The sequence below is a fragment of the Atta cephalotes genome, assembly GCF_000143395.1.
Source record: "Atta cephalotes unplaced genomic scaffold scaffold00023, whole genome shotgun sequence".
In the NCBI taxonomy this organism is placed as follows: domain Eukaryota; kingdom Metazoa; phylum Arthropoda; class Insecta; order Hymenoptera; family Formicidae; genus Atta; species Atta cephalotes.
This window is the reverse complement of record NW_012130087.1, coordinates 870,259-890,293: the sequence shown is the minus strand read 5'-3', so window position 1 is coordinate 890,293 and position 20,035 is coordinate 870,259. Positions and strand designations below refer to the sequence as shown.

At 34.2% G+C, this 20,035-nt stretch overlaps 3 protein-coding genes across 3 annotated transcripts; 2 read left to right on the top strand and 1 right to left on the bottom strand.

Annotated features, from left to right (window-relative positions):
* Positions 1 to 246: 246 nt before the first annotated feature.
* LOC105619981 (60S ribosomal protein L18) lies at positions 247 to 3,292 on the bottom strand. The gene is given in 6 exon segments (XM_012201494.1): positions 247 to 830; positions 1,600 to 1,806; positions 2,834 to 2,920; positions 3,061 to 3,089; positions 3,092 to 3,203; positions 3,278 to 3,292. Coding segments are annotated over 6 exon segments (720 nt in total). The 3' UTR covers positions 247 to 560.
* Positions 3,293 to 3,360: 68 nt separating this feature from the next.
* On the top strand, positions 3,361 to 11,975 carry LOC105619832 (dnaJ homolog subfamily C member 9). Its single transcript, XM_012201350.1, has 4 exons — positions 3,361 to 3,454; positions 3,544 to 3,858; positions 4,248 to 4,414; positions 11,002 to 11,975. Exons 1-4 carry the CDS (start codon positions 3,361 to 3,363, stop codon positions 11,230 to 11,232), a joined length of 807 nt encoding a protein of 268 aa, XP_012056740.1. The 3' UTR covers positions 11,233 to 11,975.
* Positions 5,854 to 7,785, top strand: LOC105619831. The gene has a single exon (XM_012201349.1). It carries the CDS (start codon positions 5,854 to 5,856, stop codon positions 7,783 to 7,785), a length of 1,932 nt encoding a protein of 643 aa, XP_012056739.1.
* Positions 11,976 to 20,035: the final 8,060 nt, after the last annotated feature.

Here is a 20,035-nt window from a genome sequence, read left to right as displayed (position 1 = left end):
CGAGATGAAACGAATGAACGCGCGCTTTATCTCGTAAAGTTAGGCGTATATTATCTCTTTATTGTAATTCTTAGAAATCAAAACTATGGATAATATTCGAGTAGTCGATTCTCATATTTAAGACCGTCTTAAGTATCACCAATTAGTCTTAAGGTATCACCAATTAGAGGGCCGTATTAGCAGTCTTAAGACATTCTTAAGACGATCTTAAAATAAGAACGGGCTATGAATACTGGCCTATATTTCTGTTTTAATCACAATCTGTTATTTATTCTTTGATATTTAATATTTGACGAGTATCATACGATTGTAGATATTAAAAAGCTATGAACAATAAATTTGTATAATGTATTTTAATTATAAATTTAATGATATATTGTGTAATGAAATACATGAAAGTTTCTGTTAAACTAGAATAGAAAGTCTGGTTGTATACAGAAAAGAGCACAAGAGAATGGAAAGTTGTTATGAAGCAAATGTTTATTTTTCAGCCACTTGACCGCGTGAAAAAAAAGATTATGACTGATAGAACATCCGTCGAAGTGCGTGTTACATCAATTTTATTTCTTATAACCGCAGCTGCGTCTACGGCCTCTCGCCCGTTCGAACTTTCGACCCTTAGACCTCACGTAAGGTTTCGTATGAGAATGTGGTACGCCAGGAGCCAGGCCGAAGTGTTTAACACTCTCGCGAGCGTTACGCGGTCCTTGCATCAAGACTGTACGTTTTCCAGTCGGGGCGCGTAATGCCAGCTGATCGAACGTGATGATCTCGCCTCCATTTTTCAAGATGCGTGCCCGAGCCTTCTCAGTAACACGTAAAGCGCATACCTGCAAAAATCAATTGCCATGTAATACAAATTTAACGATTTTATCCCAGTATTCATAGCCAGTTCTTATTTCAAGACAGCCCTAAGTAATGTCTTAGGCTAATATTACATTCATGAGTTTTTTGTTATGCAAGCTTTTCAAGCGTTAGTTACAGGACAAAGAGGTTCTCTGATCTCTCTATCCTGCAGCCAATTACACGCTTGAAAAATTTATTGTACGACAAATGTGATATCAAGTTTAAAGTGCCAATACTGTTCTGTGACCAGTATTCATAGTGGGTTCTTATATTTAATATCATTTTAAATAATCTCAAAATGTCATAAACCAATTATAGAGCCATATCAAGCTAATATTATATTTGTCATACAACAAATTTTTTAAGCTATTTATTAGCTAGGATAGAGAGACTCGAGAATTTCTCTATTCTGTAGTCAATTAAAGTACTAAGCATAAAGATGTCCTTAACTAAATCGTGGAATGTAAGTCGTAGTAGGTTACCACATGTTTTGGAGTAATTATGTATGTATACCATATTGACATGTCTATAATTATATCAAACATTGTGTTGACATGCCTACAATTATGTCAAACATCGTGTTGACCTACAACTATGACTCATGTTCCATTTTTATGTTCAGGTGCTAACACACTTGAAAGATTTATCCTATGACATATAAAATATCAGCCTGATTAATATTACTGCAAACAACCTTAAATTAAAAACAGATGAATATTGACCTTGGATATCAGTATGTTTGTAGTTATTTACCGTCAACTTGGGGACTTCAAAAATCCTAGCATCGTCAGTGATTGTACCGACGATGACGGCAACACAATTCTCCCTGCCAGGTTTCTTCATAAACCTCACGATTCGCGCCAGTGAAATTGGTGGTCGATGAATTTTACTCATGAACAATCGTTTCAATATAATTTTGTTAAACTTTGAATTTGTTCTTCTCGCCAAGAACCGATACAGCTAGAACAAAGTTCATTAATTATCTATTCGAATAAACTTCAGAGGCTTTCTTACAATAAGCCATTAGTAATAAATCCAAAGTCAAAAGCTAGAAATTCACAATCAAATGCGAAAAGATCGACTGGTTTCAATTTCTAGCTTCTGATTTCTTTTAGAAACTTCACAGGAATACAACAATTATTAAAAACTTATATAAATTAATTGCATAAAATATGTATAAAATAAGTATATCACCAAATTTCTATAAAATTTTGTTCCCAAAAAGTTTCGCAATTAAAAGATTTCAAATTATAATTACAAAATTTATCTAATGTATCAACTATAATAATCGCTCTTTTATGTTACAAAATTACAAAATTTATCTAATGTATCAACTATAATAATCGCTCTTTTATTTATATTGCAAATAAGCGAGATAGGATAGTTGATAAATATTTCTCTAGCGAACTTTCAAATTGAATCAGACCTACAAAAGATTTGACACAGAGTGCAGTTCGCAATCATGAAAACTGATTGATAAATCGCCAGTATACAATCATTAATAACTATATCAGTCATTTGTATTACACCGAATTAAAACATTAAAGTTTGCTTTATATAAAGTATCTAAATATATAAGCACAATATAATTAAATTTAATAAATTTTAAATAATACATTTATTCTGCTAAATAATGTGACATCATTATTTTATTTAAAATATCGATATGCATTTGTACTTTGCCAATTTTATATATAGCAGCTTTATGCACTCTCGTGCAATAAAGGTGATTAAATTCGTTATAAATCTCTTTCAATTCATTCAATTGACGAGTATAAATTAAGAAAGATATACGATAATAGGAAGCATCACATGTAATCATATTTGAAAACTAACCTCAATAAGAAACCACCACGAGAGGCAATCGTGCATTATTTCTTACAAAATTTTAATAAAACGGAATAATGTTTCTGAGTAAAAGTTTAAGATATATACTTCGCTTCAAAAGAACTTACTCAATAAATAATATGAAAGACAAACCATTTACCTTGACGAGGAGTCGTAAATATACATCTTGCGACTTGGGTTCCGTTCGTCGCACCTTCCGATCATGCTTATGATTAATATCGATACCCTGCGAAAAGAAATACTCGTCATTAATTGAATCTAAACAATTTAATGTCCTGTAATCACGTTCATTTGTCGCGATTAATAAGTAGCGGCATAAAATCGCCTGATTTTTCAATCGAATCGGACACTATCACACCATCTTACCATTTTGATAAACCGGAAAAGAGAAACTACGCGAATGAGTCGTGCGACCGAAGACAGCGGAAACGACAGAGGACGCACATTGGCGATGATACAGTCGGTAACAACGAAAGTAGTTTAGTAGTTTCATCGATACATAGATGTCGCTTTCAACAAGCCGATTTGAATTCTTTGTATTTGCTTGTATATATATGAACCCGCTAAATTGTGGCGGGCGAGCAGCTGATCGCGTCATTGTTACGATCGTTAGTATTTTGAACCTACGAATTAAAATTTTTAGTATTTATTCGAAGACTCAGCGGTATGGCGAGTTTATTAGATCTATGCGAGCAGTACTTCGGCGCCCGTAACTTTTACGAAGTATTAAAAATATCAAAGACTGCAAACGATAAGCAAGGTGATATTAAAGCGTTCTAACCTCTCCACGAATTTCAATTCTTGAATTTTTTTTTATAGTAATAACATTCGTTATATTTGTGTTATCAGTTAAAAAGGCTTATCACAAGCTATCATTACTTGTACATCCGGATAGGGTCGAAGAGAATATTAAGGCGGAAGCGACGGAGAAGTTTAAGGTTCTCGGTAGAATACATTCCATTCTCAGTGATAGTGAAAAACGCAAGATTTACGATGAATCCGGCCAGTACGATGAAGAAAGCGAGGAAGTCGTAATGTGCAATTGGGCAGATTATTGGCGGTCCTTATTTAAAGAAATTACTGTTGAAGATATCAATAATTATGAGAAAAATTACAAGGGATCAGAGACAGAAATTAAGGATCTCAAAAGAGCATACATAGACAGTAAGATTTTTATACTATATACAGATAATCTCAGAAATACATCAATTTTTGTCTCATTTATTAATCATTTGAAAAATAATTTTTTAACATAAATAAAAATTAATGTTTCTATAAAGAAAAAAATTTAGTTCAATCTTTAGAGAAGAATCTATTTTAAGTTCTAGTTTTCTTGAATAAAACTTATTATTATTTATTGTATTATTTATTCCTTGCCTCAAAATATGAGACTTTTAGAATCACTATAGTGATTCTCATCCTTAGAAAGGTTAAAATTAATTAAGATTAAACATAGAACAAAGGATATTCGTTATATTGCAATATCAATATCAATATTGTAATATTAATTAATTAACATAAAGTTTGTTTATACTTATTTATATTTTTTCTAGGTAAAGGAGATATGGATTATATTCTGGAAGCTGTTCCATTCACAAATTGTGATGAAGAACCCAGACTTCATACCATAATTCAAGATCTAATAGAGAGGGGTGAAGTTCCAGAATACACAACTTTTACCAATGAAAATAAAAAGAAGAAGCAGCGCAGGAGAAGAAAGGTAAGATATTTAGAAATATAATGTTTCTGATTTTACCATAAAAAATATGTTAAGAAGGCTACAAAAAATTTGACATTGCAATAGACACACAAAAGATTAGTTAGAATTAACAAGGAAACTCATGGAAGTGTCTCTGATTTTAATAAACTATGAATATGTTTTATGGACAAAAATAAATTAAAAAATATATTTTTTTTATAAAGATCTAATTAGACTTTTAGAGAATGCAATACTTTTTTGAAAAAAAATCGGTTTCAAAAGCGAATATCATTAAAACTGTAAGATAGAAAGAAATATTTGAAATAAAAAATTACTATAAAGTATTTTTCAAGTTATTCAACTTTTATTCAGAATATTTTTTTCTATCTCTTACAGTTCTTTTAATATTCGCTTCGACAGAAAAAAATCAATTTTTTTCAAAGGGATATTGTATTTCTCAAATATGTATCCCTTAGTTTTATTCTAGAAAATAACATATTCAAAACTCATCAAAATTGGAGGAAGGAAGAAAAGGCACTTCTAAGATTTTCTTATAAATAAATGTTAATATGTCTGTATACAATTCAATTAATACTTATTCCACTAAAAAAAAATGTATTTTCATAATTTTGCAAACATATCAGAAACACTAGAATTCTTCGACGAGTTTTAACTGATTTTCACAAATTTTAGTGATTTATTGAAATCAGTGAATTTAGTTTGTTCTATTATCAAATATCTATAGTTTATTTTCTTAATATTACTTCAGTGTTTAAACATTTTCATTAAACATTTTCATTTTCAATAATTTCTCGTATATCCGAGGATATAATATCGTATATAATAATGGCTATTATTAATTGATTTTGCTTTTCTATTGTATTTCCATTTAATTTCAGAATTATCTAAAAATTAAAAAAAAATCAATTTTTAAAACAATTCAATTAATATAAGGAAACATTATTACGAAACATTATTTCATCATCCGTTGCGATTTTTGCTGCGCTCGTGTACTTGTGTATCGATCTGCAACCGTGATCGACCTCGTAGCGCGAATTTTAAATCACGTTAGCACATTCATGCTAAATGTCACTTCAACAGTCTTTTAACGCCCCGCAACTCTATTTTCAAGCTTCTCTATTTTTACCGATCGACTGTACAGCTTGACGGGTGGAAGGTAGTAGGAGAAATAGAAGCACTACTAGGAGGGGAAGGTCTAGTAAATAAGTAACCTACGAATGTGAGAACTGCTTCAGTCCGCGTTACAATTAGTTCGACCGTTTATCGTTAATCGTAAAGTTCGAACGAACAATTCCTCTCGCGACGATTGTCACATTTCGTTCTGTCTGATTGTCAAAATGAATATAATAAAGAGCTGTTTTTTCTATGACGATTATTATCATTAATCGAAGCGAATTGTATATTTTTGCTTGTAATCCCTTTATATGGCAATCAAAAAAATGGATCGTACTGTAACTTTAGTGTTATTTGCCTTGCTAACCGCATTTGTCAGCGATGTCGCGGCATCGTGCAGAAAGGTGGAGAATGAGGATATGGTGGAATATGTCTGTGAAGATGGCCATCCCATTGATTTGACTACCGTACCTGAAACAATTGAGAAATTGCGAATCTTTAGAATGCCACTTTACAGAATAACTGCCGATACGTTCTCGAAATTTGGCGGGAACCTTTGGGTATTGAGTTGCTCGCATTGCGAAATTATGGATATCGATGCAGACGCCTTTCGACGTCTTGTCAATCTTCAGCAACTCAGCTTAGACAATAATCGTTTAACTACCGTCAGATCATCGTGGTTCGAAGGACTGGACTCTTTGACATATCTCGATCTCAACTACAATAACATAGATGACATTGAAGACGACGTCTACATGAATCTACCCAGTCTCGTAGACTTAAGGATTTCGGGAAATCGACTGCAATGCCTGAATCTCGACGAGATGTTATACTTGAAGGAACTGAAGCGCATTTTTCTCAGCGAGAATTCCAACTTCGCCTGTCCGTATGCTGTCAGCAAGTTCCTCGAGAATCAGGGCATTGCTTTTGAACAGGATCCCGAATGGAGAAGACTCACTAGTGACACAATCAACGTTCATGTTCCATCGATCCATGTAGAGGAAGGCGAAGAAATCGACAGCGCAGAAATCGTGCCAGCGCATCGTGAAAGGTTACACCCCAGTAGGAGACCATCTCCAGAAGAATCAGAAGAATCTTATAAAACGAGAGATAAGACGTTTTATCCAAACCATTCGGAGACATACCGTTCACGCCACAGAAGACCACCAACCACGACTATACGAACTACGCCGAAGCAACAAGAGGAATTGCCTTTACCGCGAGTGGAATCGAGATTTCCGGATACAAGACCCTTGCATATATCATCAGAATCATCGTCGCATCAGGTAATGTCTTACCCGACGCCGGAAACGCCTCCAGCACCGCCCGCCGAAGATATCAAGATGCCAGGAACTGACGGACCGTCGCGAACGGAACACACCTTAATATATCAGTCAACACATGAAACGACGCCCTATTGGTCATATTCAACGCCGGAAAGTACCACGCCGCGAGTACCACTCGTAACATTATCGGAGGACATCAGGATAGTAGGAACTGATAGGCCACCGCAAACGGAAGGCATGTTAACATCCCCGTACATTCCACCGCATGAAACGATGTCTTATTCATTGTATCCTACAACGGAGAGATCGCAAGTATTTGTTATGGGATCTTCAGAGGATAAAGCGATAGAAGAAATCGGTAGATCATCGCAAGTTGGAAACATTATAACGTATCCTCTACATGTTACAACATCCGATGGTCTGGAAAGTATGCCACATGGATCCATTCAAATGACGTCCGATTTTTCGGACATAGTTTCGGACATAGATGGCTCGGTTGAGCATCCGGTCTATCCGATGGAACACGAACAATCTCGCCGTCCTACTGAAGGGAGCGACAGAGTGACGTCAACACCGTATTACGGACACGACCCACGTAAAATGATAGTCGAAGAACCATCATCCGAGACCGACGACGACATTTTTATCCCCACGGCTCGACCCATTGAATACGATCGATCGCGAACTACGACGGCATCTGAGCATTATGTCAGACCTTCGCCACCGGAATTGATAAATTTACCTTCGACGGACGAGCTGTACCAAGCTCCGTATGAACCGACGGTCACCATACATCCACCGTTGCAAAATTATCAGAATAATAACGGAGAACTTCCAAGCGTTCGTCCTATAGATACGACGCAAGAGCCACTTCCCAAATGTGAGAATTCTTCGGCACCGAAGATTCAATCAGCTGCTGCACTAGTGATGTTCGTCACTGTTCTTAGGCACGCCGTCGTGGGAAGATTTTAGCGCGCCTTTCTGATCGTCCAGATGAGCGAGATAGATCGCACAGATAATTTATAATTAGACTACGCAGGAAAAAATCGAATTTACATCTCGCCTAAAGAACGTATTCACTGTGTTGTGACCTGGACTTTTGAGCGCGCATTTATGTATTTAACGTTGTAACTTTTCCTCATAGCATTTCCCTAAAGACGCTTCATAGGATTATTAACCAGATGCAGATAATTAGCAAGAGAGTGATCAAGACGGATGAAACTTTCTTCGGAATTGAAAATTTTTCTCCAAAACCAGCTAAACCTGATGTGTAGGTATCGATATTGGAAAATGCAAAAAAATGAGAGAAAAATAATTCTAACATTTAATTCATTTTATTGTCAATTCTAGGTAATTTTTTTCTTAGTAACTTTTATCATGCAACTTTTAAAGCTTCCTTAAATATAAGGCCTTAAATATAAATATAAGGAGTATGAATACATAACATAAAATTATAACATAAAATTTTTAATGAATCGTCATTCTGAAAAGTAAAATAATCTCACTTTGAAAGATTGAAAATTAAGCCAATTTTTTGACTAGACTATTTCAGTTTTCACTCTTTGGATTCCACAAAGAATTTAGAGAGTATTACACATAAAATTTTTCACTTTTTACTCTCTAAGAAAAAAGTTACATGATCGCTACCCAGACAATTCATTTAAATGCAAAAGTCCTTTTCTATATTTTATCATGCTTTCGTATTCTGCAGAAGGAAATGCAAGTTTTGAATCTGTAACTTTCCCAATTGGCACAAATTTGTTAAATACTGTTTGAATATTCGAGAGAAAATCGAAAAGTTGTTGTTGAAGTTTACTAGTTACTAATACTAAACTTAGCCGACTTAGCGAATCTTTGATCTCACGTGACTTTTCTCTCCTGATTCCCGGAATCGCTTGTGGCATGGTAGCATATGTTATAACGTCATGAAACGCTTGCCAAATAGAAAAGCCAATTGAGCGGAGTGTATGCGTGTCCGAGAAACGATTTTAATTGTAGTAACGAGTTTAATTAAGTGGAGACTCGGTCGTCGCGTGATAATGAAATAATTATCAAGTGTCATCGTCCAATTGCGCGGTCAAGCATTATGTAATGAACCTTGCAACGATTCATTCGGCGTTGCCCCTCACAAACGCGTTAAATACACGTTCAAAGGCATCACTGTTAGGAGTCAAGTTCGCACGACAGCTTCATTCTTCGTGCAACAGGTGCATCTTCGTCGCGGTCGTGCCAGACGGAGGACAGAACGAGAGAGAACAAGAGAGAAAGCGACTTCTCTCGCACATTAAATGGCCTTGGATAAAGCGCTAATAAAGCGTCCCGTTATAACGAGGAGCGGGCGTTATCTTCATAAGATGATCTTCATCGTTGAATAGATGCGTAGCATTTCCGCGTACATGTTTATCAAGAGCTTCTCCATGATCCGCGAATGAACTTGAAGCTAGCGCAGTCAATTCCGTGAGATTCCATACCGATGACACGATCGTATTAAATATGACTTCGCGCCATCCCTGCTTCGATGGTTGTCAATTATTTAATGCGATTTCCTTGAGCCAAGGAGTGGCGCGATATTCCGATCAATATAGACCCCGGATCATGCTACAAGGTTGCAGAAAATAGTTTCCACCTTCGACTTGGACAGATACTTGTACGTGTTGATGGCCTCATAGATACTTGGCACAGCCGAGGGAAATTTGTCTCAAAATATTGTTTTTGCGCAAAGCAATGTTTTCCTCATCCGCATGCTTGAGAAGTAATTCTGTCAACTCGACAGAATATTAATTATTGCTTGGGATTAACGATTATTGTTTGAAATTCAATTTGAGAAGCGATGCCCATAAAGTTGAAATATATAATTTTACCTATATGCGCATCTTATTTCGATAGAAAAAGGTGATCTCACTGAAAGAAATATTTTGTACGATAAATGCCTTACTTATTGTGTATGATATGTGTTAGAATAATCAACTTTTTATTAGAGCAACCAAACTTTTAAATTAAAAGATAAAAAAGTTTTTACAAGTCACACATCATACCAAACATTTCTTTCAATGAGAATTCAGTGCTGCTCGACAAATAATGGCTCGTTACAATACTATTCATAAAGTAACGTAATGCGGGGTTTACAATAAGAATCGTAGACCGTGGGGTTTTAAGGAAATTGGCCAGTCACAGAATACGAGGAGAATAATCAACTGTAATTGATCAATGTCCTACGACTTAAAACCCTACGATCTTTTATTGTAGATTCCTATTGTAGATTCCGTACAAGATCTCTTTCATTTTTAACCGCTGACGAATCTGCGACTCGTACAGTCAGAATCTTGCGAGGCGTTGTGTAATGCACCAGCATTAGGTAGCCAGTTAGACGTACTTGCCAGAAATTATAAATAACGGAATTTCTTCAGCAACGAATTATGGAGTAGGTCACCCGCGATATAAAGCGTCATCGACGCTTATGTATCTCGGAGGTAACTTGGCGCTGCCCAAAAGGGAATCTAATCGCGAAAATTTTGAAAAGTGCGGACATCGTAAACTGGATTCGCGATGCCATGTTCTCTAAGAGTGCTTTTGGGAAGACGCTATTTATGTCATTCTATCCTTGTTTTACGTCTAATAAACAAGATAGAATGATATAAATAGCTTGAATAGCGTTTCCCCGAACGCATCCTAGGATTCATAGTATCACAGTTTGAGTATGCTCAATGTCATAGACCGTGATACATACTGCGTCTTCGCTTAACTTCAAACATCGTGCTTGTAAGTGACGCATATCCCGCCGCTCCGACCATCGATAAAATCGATGACCCCCTTGAAATTAAACTGCGTCGTTCCTTAGAAGAAAAAAAGAGAACCCCGCTTCACGCCGCTCTGAATGCGAAATCGCGTGCGTCTAATGCTCTCGAGGATGAGCAGCGCATGGCGCGTTTCGGAAATAGAAATATGTAACGCATAGAGTCCCTCGCTCTTGTTACGAGTGGGCTGTAATTAATCTTGTTAACAGGGAACGCGCTTGTGCGTCTCATGAGTAGCCGCTATCTGCTTTAAAAAATCTATTCCCTTCCGCGGCGAGTCTGGATCGAATTATCAATTTAGACTAAATGCACTGATTAAGTCGCTCTCTAGTCGGACAGTAAACAGTCATTGACTTTTCATGTTAATTGAACTGATCGACTTCTCTGATTGCAGTGGGCCAAGGAAGCGGCGGAAGCCGAACGTCTGGAGAAGATGTTGAAGATCGAGAACGAGGAAAATGCAGCCGCAAACGATCTCGCGCTAGTGATACAGAATCGTAATAAAGCTCGCGCCAATCAGGCGGAAAATTTCTTTGATTCCCTGATTGACAAATACGCGAAAAAGACCGAAAAATCGAATAAAAGCAAAGCTTCACCCTCAAAGAAAATTAAGAAGAAGACGTAAAAATAATCGACTGCATTGGAACTGCTGCGTCCACTCCATGTCCTTGAAAGTTTCAATCTCTTGTTAACATTAAATTATAAAACACGAACTCGTTGTAGATTTCCATAATGGATGGTTGTGTTTAATTTTTATATAAGTTCAAAACATTCATCGAATCAAATGAACTAACTTTTATGGTTTATATAAATGTCAATTAATCGCGCGTAACATAAATCGCTGTATCTAATTAAATATTTGACAAATGTGCACAACGGTGTAAAAAATGTCGTATACTTTATATAAAAACAAATATCATACTCGAATTTTATGATATAATAATATTCTCGAAACCAAGATCCCTGTAATTATTTTCCGTCTATGAAACAGAAATAAAAAAAGCTTTTTAATATCTCCTTTTATAGTTAAAAATCTATTTTAGCCATAGACTAGAAATCGAAGATAAATTGCGAGGTAAGTATACTTCAGTATGTTTAGCAGTATAGCAGTGTAGATCCGCTGAATTAAATATGGGAACACTGCCATAATTTAATTGAGTGATGATTCTGACAGTTGGTTTAGCTACACTTGCGAACAACTTTTTTCTCACTACGTATTATAATATTAGCTACTTCTATAATGCTAGTTATTGTTTCTAGCCACTTATTTTTTCTACTTATATGTAAATAATAAATACAAACTTATATGTAAATAGTAAATACAAACTTATATGTAAATAATAAATACAAATAAATAATAAATACAAATGATTTGTTTCTATTTACAAAAGAAAATGTTACCGCTGATTTAAAAAATAATTTGATGAATAATAGAAATATGTATTAAATAAATATCTTACGTAACTTTTGAAGATGTTAATTCTTTCTGAGAGAGAAGAGAGAGTTGATTTTACAGAAAATGTTACACAAAAAGTTTTCCGATATCTCCGAAATGTCTTAGTAGAAAAGAAGATATATTAAAAGATATTTTTTGTTGTTAAAACTTTTTTCATATTGAAAACTTCTAAATTGAAAGCTTCTAAATTCATTTCTTATATGAATGAATGTGCAAAACCTTCAACCTTGACAATCTTAAATTTTAGGAAGGCATTTTCTTATTAATAGAATATGTTGGATCAAAGCTTTTGATAGTCTAGACGATTATTCACTGCACTGTATGCTGGCACTATGCCCATGTTTGCAATCTCAGGAACAGTGCTTACAAACAACGCATTTTGTCTTCCGGATGAAATTTCCGGATATCGATGACTTTTTAAAATTAACTTTATAGGCTATATTTCAAAAATGCATTCATGTCATTCTCGTAATTGCGGCAGTTTATATGTATATTTCACACAAATGATGTTTAATAATTTTGATAATTTCGAGTATGAAATACTGTGAAAATAAATTACATAATTTTTAATTTTATCTAGAAATTATATGAGAATTATATATGTAACAATATTTATACAATATATATATTTTTTAAAAATAAAATTATGTATTATATATTTCATTTAATATTCATTTTTGTACTTTATGTATATATATCTTTTTGTATGTATTATATATATATTTTTAAAAATAAAATATACAGATTGTGATATTCTACTATATCGATATTGTTAAGAAAAAGATCAGGTAAGTTGCTATGATTTCCAAAAGATTGCGCTAGAAGTATTTTCTCGTCTCGATATTTTCGATCTAACTTATTGCTATACGACAAAATAAAAATTCGAAAGTTAATTCTTAAAATTAATTACATTCTTAGAATGAATAATTTTGATATAATATTCATCACGCATAATAAATAAATATAAACAATGTTTAATTAGATTATTAAACATTTCACAATTTGCTTCAAAATTAGGAAGTTTTAGATATTCTGTGTGATACGTAATTATCCTAATTATTATACTGATATTCAAAATAGTTAAATTATAACCTTATAAAATTTAAACAATTGTACTGAATGCACAAAGATCTATTAAAAAGAAATAGAAACTTTTTTATAATACTTCAAAAGAAGTAGAAATGTATTTGAATAAAGTGTAACCAGATTTTTTTCAGTGCAATATAATTAATCATATTACTTTTCGTGGATCTGATGCATGTCATATTTAATACATAGAATATATTAAGTGTTACTATAATAGATATTAGAAAAATGCATCGTCAGTTTTCACACTGTGTGCAAATTCTTCGGTGGTTAGGTGGCACCGTCATTAGTGCCACCGTCATCGATAAGCACAGGCAATGTGTCAGTCACACCGTTGGTCACACAGCTCGTGAAAGATGGGACAAGGAAAGAGACAGAGAAAAGGAAACATGCAAAAGAAAAAGGGAGAGAAAAAGGGACAGACTCCTGCCGAGCATCTATTCTCTCGCTTGCTGCGTGTCCCTCATATTTCGTGTGGCTCGAGCTGGTGATCATAGTGACCACGGTGTTATAGTGCTCTCAAATCGGTGTTGGTAGAGATGGTATGTACACTAAGCAAGTGGCCGCCTCCTATGGTCAGTCTCGTGTTACGTCTGGCCTGGTCGGAGCGACAACACGATGTACATCGGGTGACACAATTTCCAGTCAATACTCCTCCTTGTGTAGGATTTTATGCGATGGGTAAATACATTGCCATAGCATTATGACAATTTTTGCCATTTATTTTTGATCCTACATCGACTAAAAAATTATATCCTTCCAAACGTTTATTGTTCGTCGCGATAAATTTGCATTGAGTCTCTAAATTTGATCGAATTATATATTCATTTCAAAATCGGGAAAGTAACTAGCTTTTTAAAATCTTATTAGAGTGATATTTTTTTGCAATAAATTCCGTATGTAAACGTATAAAATCTTTATTAAATTATTAGCATAAGAAAATTAAATTATTTATCAATATAATAATAATACAAAGCTACATAAAATTCTACCTGATAATGAAAAGAGTCAATATTTATTTAAGTGACCATTTATATTACCGATATGATAATTGAAAATATTGCATGAATGAAAAATTCTAATTGTAAAATTTCTTATTAAGAAATAACTCTGCGAGTCAATAAAAAATATATACGTAGAATTATATGTTTATATGTATAAGTCGTATTTTATTCATCTTCTATTGCTCAATTTTTAATAAAAATTTATTATCACATTTATGTCTGTTGAAATAGGAACAATAAATTGCACTTATCTATTGCACTAATCAAACGTTTGCAGAGATAATTACTTTTCTACGGGTTGTTATAATTTTTGACACATCTCGAGAAAGTAAAAGCATCTATGTGAAATCTACTGGACTACTCGGCAAACGAGCCACCCGTTGTGCAAGATTGGCGCACACTTTGACGGAATCACGTACGGGCAATTATGGATATGTGGTGCAAACATAGGTAGCAAAGTGTAAACCATTATTATTTTTAGCCAGACATGTAATAGGAGACTGGATCGGAGTTTACCAAAGAATAGTAATACAATAGCCGGCAAAGTAACCGGGCTCGTATTTTTTCGCCCCATTAAGCAGCAATTATATCGCGACCTGTTGGCGATTGTGGCAGAACGTTCTCGCAGTTGTACACAACGGCAAAGCTCATGCTCGTGCTTCATCGAACAAAACCGATGAATCGTGTTGTGTAAGAGGATCAGCGGTTTGCCGTATTATGAAACAATCTGATTAGAGAAGCATCGAGGTTCAAGCTCTTGGGTTGCCACGAAATATTTTATTATATGTTTATGGATCAATAAATTCGCTGTCGATAGGACGGGCGAGATATGAATGTGGAAATCTAGGACGACACTCTGACATTTCGCGAAACTCTTTCAACCTCGCGTATATTTGCACTTTACACTCAATCATTGGCTCGTTTGCGTTTTGAAAAAGTACGTGTATTTCGCAACGATCTGTGGTCGATTGAAGATTGCGAATATGTATGAGCGTAAAACGTTGACACATTGGCTACATTTAAGGATGTAAATGTAGCACTGCAGAAAGATCGACTCGTAAATCATCGTCTCGCATTTGTGCGTTGAACAGAATCCCCTTTTCACACGTCGTTTAAACTACAGAAATGGGAAATACATAATCGCAGTCGTGACATTTAAGGCAGCATAAAATCTGCAACATATTTCCGCTTCTCGCAGGAACGTCTACAATCTATTATCGGATAGCATTATTGAATACGTCGACAAAATACATCTCGTTAACAATAAGTGTACAGAGAAAGTAGAAGAAACGGTGAAGAATGGTGAGCTACGGAATATTGGCTGCATTAGGTAGAAAAAGCAATTTTGCAATTGTTGTAAGATTCTTTAATATAATTCATTCTTGCTCTTAGTTTCTTTATAAATCTAGATGTATAATACTTGTAATTTCTACAAGCCTCTAAATTTTAATCCATCTAAATTTTAAGTCTTAAGTCATAAGAAATTAACTAATTATAATCGATTATTCTTCTTACATACAACTGTGATTGGTCAATTTCTTACGACTTAAGATTTAAGTAATGGCTTATTATCCATAAATCAACAAATTAAAGAATCTTATAACAGTTGCAAAGCTATTTTTTATGACTGAACGCGGTCATTGGCTGCAGAGAAAGTAGCTTTGCAACTGTTGTAAAATTTTTCAATAAGATTGCTCTTAGTTCTTTATTATAAACTATAAATACATAAATACATAAACTAAATAATTATATTAAAGAATTTTACAATAATTGCAAAACTGCTTTCCCTATTAAATGCAACCATTCCCTGGTGAAAATTTTTCTTAGAATTTTTCATATAATTTTGTAAAATTTTTTTATAATTTTATAACTTTCTCACATTTTTTATACGAATTGGAATTTTTCAGAAAATCTATATTTTTTCTTAGAATTTGTCATATATGTTAATTATGAAATATCATGAAATTAAAAAAATTTTTTTGTAAATATAATTTCTGATGAAATGTTATAAAAAAATTAAAAATACTTTTTTAAAATTATGAGATGAGAAATTTCAAAATTCACTTGTATGAAAAATTCTGAGAGAAGATGTAAATTTTCCGAATATTTCTGAGTATTTCTGAAAAATGTTCCAATCGTATAAAAATGAGAAAAATTTTCACCAGGATTGCCTATCTTCTTCTATTCTTTCCTCAAGAATCATTATCATTAATACGTGATATTTATGTGGTAGAGAAAGATCGGATGACATTAGACAGCGGCATTAGATATCGGACAAGATTGTTTAAAATTTTATGCATGTGATAATATTTTAAATTTTTCTTATCCGATACCAGCCATTGTCCAATAATATCTGACCTTCCTCTACATCCCCATTCGAAGAAACAGAGAAGGGAGAGAAATATCCTAACAAAAATTTACAGATTATTCTTTCTCTAGTAATATTAAGCAACTTTAGCATATTACTATAAAGAGGACTCTAAATGTAGGTAACGAAACGCAAATATTTTAATTTATATTTGCAATGATAACTTGTATCGGCTCTCAAAGACTTTTAATTCATCTTTTATTTATATATTAGAGATTGATCAATTTTGAGATTATTAATATTAAGCAACATTGTAATACTCCAGCAATATTGTACATTACAAGCGTTACAATAATATTCCAAGTTTATGTGCTGTATGAGATTGCCCAAATATCAGGAATTATTTGTACTCTGTCAACATGCAGTTCTATTTAATTACCTTTAACTATTGGAACATCCGATCTTCGTCGTGAATCGCATTAAGAGGTGCAGCATATGCATGCTGCAAGATTCACCCCATTGAATCCGAAAAGCAAGCGGAGAAGACGAAGAAGTGGGTGAGAGGGGGGGGAGGGGGAAAGCTGGCGGTGGGGTTGCGCCGGTGTAATAGAGCGAGAGAAGACACTCTGTTGCACAAGGGACGGTGGAGCAAGGGGGATACTGGTGGTTGTAGCCGAGAGACGGTAGTGGAGAAGGAGAAGAAGGAGGAGGAGGATGGTGTGGAGGAGAGCCGAAGGAGGAGGGGGGGAGAGCGACATTCCAGAAGGCGGCGGCGGCGGTGGTTCTCGTGGGAAACCAAAGAGAGAGAGAGGAGAAAGATCTCGTCTCGAGGAGAGGTTGCGGGCCTTAAGGCACCGTTCTCATCTCCCCGACGTGTGACAAGATCGTGAAGGCTTCTGCCGAGGTGCGCTGCCACGACGGCAAGTCACCGAATTTATAAATTCGTTTGGAAACAAGTGCGATTTCTCGTACTATTCTTGTATTTATCACCAAAGCTAAACGGTGCTCCTCAATTCGCGTGTTCTTAGTGACTTCGAGAGGTCGACGTTCGAAATTAATTAAAATCCGCTTTCGCGCACCGCTCCATATATTTCGGGTCGAGCTCAAATTTGAATTGTATTAATTAATTTAAAACCACGAATAAACGTAAAATGAAAAATCGAAAGTACAATCGTCCTTCATGCGAGTATCAAGTGGAAATATTTTTAATTATATTTTCGCGAGGTAGTTTAGATTGGATAATATTTCATTTCTATGTATGCGATAAAAGATTTTTAGTTACTTTTTGGAATAGAAATTAAGTGATAAAAATTAAATAAATATTATTATATTTTATTATATTTTATTAAAAATTACTTTTTGAAAATTTTTAATTTTTATTAATGTTTCTCTAAAATATTTTTTAGGTACATTTTCAAGGTTTTTTGAAAGAATATAATTAAAAAATTAAAATAGTTTATTGCAAAAAAATTTTGAAAGTATATTTGATGTGTTAAACATATTTAATAATAAACCAAATAAATAAATTAGACTACATACGTTCATGTTGAATCTAAATCAGTTAAAATTAGATTAAGAATATTAAATTACGCTTAAATTAATAATTTACGCTTTACTTATTGCGGGAAATAGATTTCCTTCTTTATTTTTTGAATTTTAAGGATCTTTTGTGTATATCATTATTTTACAATTAGACGACAATAATGTTAGAGATCTCTCTCTTTACAGCGATGACGCAACGAGCTTACACATTTGTCTTTTAGTCTTTTGTTTAGTTTCACGCGAACAATCGCTGCATCATATACCACGGTTATCAGAGCAATACAATAATGCAACTCAGCGTAATCCGATTACCGCGCTGCCAATATCGATAACTCGCGCGGTCGCGATAAAGAAAGCCGCCCCTTGAAGAAACGCTTAGCGAAGGCAAATCGGGTAACAATGATCTCGACTCGTAATCCAATGATGGAAGATTTCTTGCGACGTGACACAACAAAGTATGACAATCAGCTAGTATCGATTTTATCTTATGTTTGCTCGATTGTATTATTTGATCTGTAATATTTTTTATGATTATTCGCAACGCAATTATCTTGTTTGCTCGATATTACTCGATCAGTAATATTTTTTTGTGATCATCGACACATTACAAAACTTTTCACAGTGCGGCGCGATTTAGCATAGGGATATCGGGATGGGAATTTGCCGCGGGCCCTGTGAATCAGCCCTTAGGGTGAATCCACACAAGGTCTCGGGCAACTGCTTCCCAGTCAAGAACGAACAAGTCAAGAGGAGATAATGGCACGTTCACGAGGCGTCGAATCATTATGAACAATCAAATTCTATTTGCGTCGTATCGTTTGCGATAAAAGGTTGTCTTGTAATCAGGAGTGCAGAGAAGAATCCTCAGATTCGTGTGGATTCTTTCAGTAAGAATGAATGTATTAATGAAAAGCCTGTATATACACCTACAAATTCTGTTTGATTGTTATAAGATATCATTTTATGACATTTTCCAATCTCAGTCTTCTTCCACCTTTTTAATATTGGTGATATTGGCGGATCCAGAAATTTGTGAAAGAGGAACATTGGCGCGTCGCAAGCGGAATTTTTTTTCAATTAAATATGAAAAAATGAAATATTAAATTATTATTTAAATTATTACATTAAGTATTATTTAAAGTCTAATTCATAAAACATTATATTTAAAATATTATATTAATACAAAAGAAGAAAAATAATGTATTAGAATTTATAGTTTTTTATATCTAGGAATGAATTTCTTAAATTAAAAAATATTTTTAGAAAATTTTATCAAAATAGTGATTAAAAATTTAAAAATATTAAAAATATAACATTTCGCTATAAATATTTTAAAAAGGAGATTCCAAGGGAGATCATAGGTGAGAGACCGGTATTCATATTAATCGATTCTTATATTTGAGATTGTTTTAAGATGTCATACGACAATCAGAAGGCCGTATTAGCATTTTAAGACATTACTTAAGACATTACTTAAGTCTTAAAATAAGAACCGATTATGAATGTTGGCTACAATTTCTTTTCACCATGAATCCACCAGTGAAGTGATAATCTCTCGATTTCACCAAGAAATTTTGTTAATGTAAAATAACATAAAATATTGTCGACTAATCATCATCCTACTGACATCAGAGTGCAGACTTCGGATATGACGTCGCATCAGTTTTCTCCACTTAACTGCGAGAAATTTCGAGAGATATTTCCGTATCTGTATCTGTTTTCTACTGATGAATGAAAATGAGTGAGAGAGCCATTCGCGAATACGTATGCGTTTTCAATTTCTGGTAACAATGTTCTTATCTCGTCGCGATCACTTAACACACGATAGGTATGACAAGTCCTCGCTCGTATACGACGTCAATAAAGTCTCATTATTATTAACTAATGTCATAAGAGTCAGTTGATTGCACGCGGCAATTACAGCAGTGATAATCGTACATGACATTATCATCGACAAGCAAGTACCTCAATCGCGAGAATACCATGATCTACACACGGAAATTCAACACCGTTCGCAATTAACATCGAATCG

Bases quoted from the DNA above. Each gene is read 5' to 3' on its own strand.
- LOC105619831 (XM_012201349.1), top strand. From the start codon at position 5,854: ATGGATCGTACTGTAACTTTAGTGTTATTTGCCTTGCTAACCGCATTT.
- LOC105619832 (XM_012201350.1), top strand. From the start codon at position 3,361: ATGGCGAGTTTATTAGATCTATGCGAGCAGTACTTCGGCGCCCGTAAC. The intron at 3,455-3,543 runs GTGATATTAAAG...TTGTGTTATCAG, and splicing joins GACTGCAAACGATAAGCAAG to TTAAAAAGGCTTATCACAAG. The intron at 4,415-11,001 runs GTAAGATATTTA...CTCTGATTGCAG, and splicing joins AGCAGCGCAGGAGAAGAAAG to TGGGCCAAGGAAGCGGCGGA.